General features: G+C 37.8%; 1 protein-coding gene across 2 annotated transcripts; it reads left to right on the forward strand.

Annotated features, from left to right (window-relative positions):
- Positions 1-1659: 1659 nt before the first annotated feature.
- On the forward strand, positions 1660-4840 carry LOC106591673 (T-cell ecto-ADP-ribosyltransferase 2-like). 2 transcript variants are annotated; one of them, XM_045716446.1, is made up of 3 exons: positions 1660-1903; positions 2707-2790; positions 3225-4838. In XM_045716446.1, exons 1-3 carry the CDS (start codon positions 1820-1822, stop codon positions 4026-4028), a joined length of 972 nt encoding a protein of 323 aa, XP_045572402.1. In that variant the 5' UTR covers positions 1660-1819; the 3' UTR covers positions 4029-4838. The 2 variants fall into 2 exon arrangements, with proteins under 2 accessions (XP_045572402.1, XP_014038372.1); XM_014182897.2 differs by lacking the exon at positions 2707-2790 and having other exon boundaries at positions 1715-1903; positions 3225-4840.
- The last annotated feature ends 342 nt before the right edge of the window (positions 4841-5182 follow it).

Raw genomic sequence — 5182 nt, forward strand, 5'->3', positions numbered from 1 at the left:
AAATGGGAAACACTGTTAAACCTGTTGGGGCTACAGGTTAGCAATGAACCCTGAGACGGGATTGCTAGCAAGGCTGGAAATTCAAAACATCAAAAATCTAATAATTTCAATTTCTCAAACAATCAACTATTTTACACAATTTAAAAGATAAACATCTCCTTAATCTAACCACATTGTTCGATTTTCAAAGAGGCTTTACGGCAAAAGCATAAAGTTAGATTATGTTAGGACAGTACATAGCCACAAAAGTACAAACATCCATTTTCAATTCAAGGTCAGCGTCACCAAAAGCAGAAACCAGCTAAAATTATGCACTAACCTTTGACAATCTCCATCAGATGACACTCCTAGGACATTATGTTATACAATACATGCATTTTTTGTTCCATCAAGTTCATATTTATATCCAAAAACAGCATTTTACAGTAACGGTGAAATTCAGATTTTTTTCTTCTCTGAAATGCTTCTGGTGAACAACGTTACAAATTACAAAATTACTATTCGAAAACATTGGTAAATTATAATATTGTCATTCAAATATTCATAGTTTAACATTTCGTAAATGCTACTGCATTGCCAGATTTCAAAATAACTTTACTGGGAAATCACAATTTGCAATAAACCGGGTGCTGTGCTAAGAACAATAGGCTAGGGTATACAGGTTAGCACCATCTTGTAACCATGTAATATCAAAATTACTATTGTCAATAATCCCTTACCTTTGATTATCTTCATCCATTGGCACTTCCAGGAATCCCATGTCCACAACAAATGTGGTTTCTTTCAACAAAGTTCATAATTGATGTCCAAATAACTCCAAGTTGTTAGCGCTTCGGTAGACTACTAAAAAGTAGCGCGGGGGGAGTCACGGCGAAAAGTTAAAAAAAAATCTATTTACGTTCGTTCAAACATGTCAAACGTTGTTTAGCATCAATCTTTAGAGCCATTTTTAACGTGAAACATCAGTAATGTTTCAACCCGACCTCTCCTGTGTCTTGAAAAACGTATTTGAAAAATGTATCGCATCACATGATTGCGCAGGTGCAGCCAATAATGAAGTGACGACATCCCAGGGAGGTGTCAACTTCCCTTCCTTGTCATCCGGTCTCTGTTGATCATAGACGCTTCAAACAACTTTATAAAGATCGCTGAAATCTAGTGGAAGCCGTAGGAGTTGCAAAATGAATCCTTTCTCACTGTGGTATCTATTAAACAATGATTAAAAAAATAGTACAGCCACAAAATTATTTTTTTCTCTCAGGTTTTCTCAGGTTTTTGCCTGCCATATGAGTTTTGTTATACTTACAGACACCATTCAAACAGTTTTAGAAAATTCCGAGTGTTTTCTATCCAAATCTGGTAATAATATGCATATCCTAGCTTCTGAGTTGGTGTAGGTGGCAGTTAAAAATGGGCACATATTTTTTTCAAAATTCTCAATACTGCCCCCTAGCCCCAACAGGTTTTAAACCCTTAACAATGAACATCTGTGAAGTTATTTGGATTTGACAAATTATCTTTGAAAAAAGGACGTTTCTTTTTCTGCTGAGTTTATATGTAGATCTTAGCAGACAGGCTTCATAACACAAGTCCTGAAGCTGAACAAAAGAGGAATCTACATACAGTCGACCCGCACTCGTCATATCCTTTCTGTCTCTAAATGGATTGTGCTGCTCCCCAGCTTCCTGTGGTAGAGGCCTCATCCTGTCCTTCTGTTTCTTCTTCTTCATCTTTCTTGTCTGTGTTACCATAGCTCTGACTGGATACTGGAGGAATCACCAGGTCATACTGACTAGGCTCATTCACGACATCTTAAGATATGAGGACAAAATACTTTATCCTAATTGGTTTGGCTGGTTTTGTGATAGCGTTGATGCTGTTCGTGTTTTTTGGCCATGGACAGGTGAGATTATTTTTATTTTATCCATATGCAACTGTCATTGTTGTCTGCCCCTAAAGATTAGGGGTTCCTCAATTGTCGGAACAATATAGTGGAACGTTGTTTACTGCATCATATAGTTCTCATTCTGAATTCATTATTTGACTTGTAAAGCCTCATAGTTTGATCATCTATATTGACATCAGACATGAGTTTAAATACTTGAAAAATAATCTGAAATACTTTGAGTGTTTTCTTGAGTATATCTGATATGAGAGAATATACATAAAAGGGCCGTTCCATCAATAGAGGGCCTTTTGGGTAAATCAGTGAAAAATAACTATTTATTTCACCTTTATTTAACCCGGGTAGAAAAGATTATAGCAAACACAACTGAAACGGAATTGGTGCTCGCTGGTTTTGCAAATTCAGCTATTGTTGGAAGCCAGCCAATATGAAACAAACGATTAAAATTACAAAAGGTTGCAGCATATGTTGTGTAAATGGTGAACTCATACAGCTGTCAACTCTTGTCACTGCAATCCGTTTCACATTTGCTAGCTACCTTTTAGATCGAAGCCCATATAGAATTATAGAAGATAAGATGGTAGAAGCACATCTCCTACTGTAAATAACCTACACACTGTGTGTGTGTAGCCAGCCAGGGAGAAAAATGTCAGAAAAAAGACGGACATCAGAGTATTTTTCAGTACACCAAAACGCAAAGTAAGAACCCTAGTAGCCTAATATCTGAAAGACTAGTTGATAAAATGTTCATAAGAAAGAAATGAAATTCTAATGGAAATGTTTCACAATGATGTCATTAGGCAGAGCAGGCAACAGATGGCACACAGACAGCAGAGTTGGGGACAGATATGCAGGGACAGACTGGCAGAGACAGGGAGTCTCAGGTAAGTTTGTTGAGTGATTGTTTGGCAACATTATGAAAGGTTCTCCATTTTTTGTACTTGTAAAATAGGAACATAATTGGAAGATGCCATGGATACCCCCACTCTCAACTTAAACTGGTGACTGAACTAAGATTTGTTAAAGGCAATGGTATTGCTGTTGTGATTAGTTGTGTAGTTTTGGGTACCGGTAGTTAGGAGTACGGCAAACACCTTATTTCTTTGGTTCCTCAATATACATTTACCATATTACAACATAGGCTATGTGTTACAGCACTACTTTGGGTGTCCCCCCCAGGAATTGCTCTTGAGAAAATTTAATGTAATTGTCCCCTCCAAAGTTGATATCAGATTTTCACCCCTGTTCTCAAGGGGAGAATAAGACAACTGGTAAGTCTTGTGAAGTAATGTATTGAAACTAAATGTTACTTTTACAGAAGCCTTTCCCACTGGACATGGCCCCTACATCTATTGATGATCAATACGTTAGCTGCAGTAACAACATGCACAATGAGGTGAACACAGTCTACCTCCCACGTGAGAAGAATACCAATTCAGACTTCAATAATGCCTGGAACGAAGCAAGAGAAAATGCCAAACCATCTATCCATGGTCTGCAAAAAGTACATTCCATGGCTATATATGTGTACACAAATGCTGAGCCCGAGATCTACCCGGACTTCAACAGACAAGTTAGAGATGGTAGATCTAATTATGGGACAACATCATTCCAATACCATTCCCTACACTTCTATCTAACTGAGGCCATTCAAATGCTCAAACGAAATCAAACAACATGTAAGACCACCTACCGTAGAACCAAAGTGTATTTTGATAAGGATGTTGTCAACAAAAAGGTTCGTTTCGGCACCTTCACCTCGAGCACTCTAGGCAGGGAAATAGGAAGAGATTCATTTGGAGAGACGTCCTGCTTTGAGATCACCACATGTTTTGGAGCTGACATATCATATTACTCTGTATTTACTGGAGAGAGAGAAGTCTTAATTCCTCCCTATGAGGTATTCACAGTGACCAACATCCAGACGAAGTCACCAGAGAATAACCTGTGGTGTGAGGTCATCTACACATTAGTGAGCGCTGGAGATCAGAGTGACTTAAAGTGCAAGTTGCAAAATGGAGCAAAATCAAACATGAGAAGCAGCTTTTCTGCATTCAACCGCACATCAGGAAAAGGCTACATAACTCTCTATATTATGTTGATAATTACTGTATATCACTGATCATTCCCCCACCAATGTACAAATAAGTAATATGTAAAAAGAATGAAAGGTAACATTCCTTCTTTCAGTTGTAATGATTCTGTTAAAAACTGTTTAACCTGCATTGCTTGCTCAGATTAAGATCAAGTTGTTTTTATCGATACTGTATAGTAATTTGCTGACATTGAATCGAATTGTAATTTTGGATTTGTTGACATTTGTTAGCATGTACACTGTGTTTGTTTATATTCACCATTGTGTTACTGATTCCCTCCATCAATATTGTGTTTATATCCACCATTATGTTACTGATTCCTTCCACCCCATCAATATTGTGTTTATATCCACCATTATGTTACTGATTCCTTCCAGCCCATCAATATTGTGTTTATATTCAACATTCTGTTACTGATTCCCCCTCCATCAATATTGTGTTTATATTCACCATTATGTTACTGATTCCTTCCACCCCATTAATATACAATGATGGGTGGGAGGGATAAAAAAAGAAAAAGTTGACATTTAATCTAATCTGTAATTTGTTATTTGTTGACATTCGTTACCATCTTTCTTTCCATTGTAATGATACTGTGTAAAACATTTTAACGTGTAATGGTTACTGTTGTCCTCTTGACATTGTATGGCCATTTGTTGATATAATTGATTGGTAAGTTCTGATTGGTTATCATGTGCACTGGAACTTGTGTTAAAACCAATAAAGAAAAGTGTTGAGCATTATTACTGTCACGCCTACTCCTGCTCCCTCCCTCTGGCGCAAGACGTCACCAGTCTACTAAGCACCGGTCCTGGCGAACTCACATAGTACACACCTGGCAACCCATATTGTGCACACCTGGCAACCCATATTTGGCACACCTGGCAACCCACATTGTGCACACCTGGACTTCATCACCACCCTGATTACTCTCCCTTCATATAGACCTCATTAAGCATCAGTCAGTATTTGTTTTGGTTATGTTCAGTACGCTTCGCCATTTTATTTATTATTATATATTTTTTAAACTCACCTTCTGCACTGCGTTCCTGCGTATATCTTACAATTACATCTCATGTCTGCTTGATCCTTTATGTGTTAACACACTCAAGACCATCTACAGAGGACGTGTTACATCTCAATAAAAACAACTTCACAGCAGCAGCTGCACCAGCCCCTA

The sequence above is a fragment of the Salmo salar genome, chromosome ssa04, assembly GCF_905237065.1.
Source record: "Salmo salar chromosome ssa04, Ssal_v3.1, whole genome shotgun sequence".
NCBI lineage: Eukaryota > Metazoa > Chordata > Actinopteri > Salmoniformes > Salmonidae > Salmo > Salmo salar.

Coding starts and splice junctions, on each gene's coding strand:
- LOC106591673 (XM_045716446.1), top strand. CDS start 1,820: ATGAGGACAAAATACTTTATCCTAATTGGTTTGGCTGGTTTTGTGATA. Junction 1,904..2,706: donor TGTTTTTTGGCCATGGACAG/GTGAGATTATTT, acceptor TGATGTCATTAG/GCAGAGCAGGCAACAGATGG. Junction 2,791..3,224: donor GCAGAGACAGGGAGTCTCAG/GTAAGTTTGTTG, acceptor TTACTTTTACAG/AAGCCTTTCCCACTGGACAT.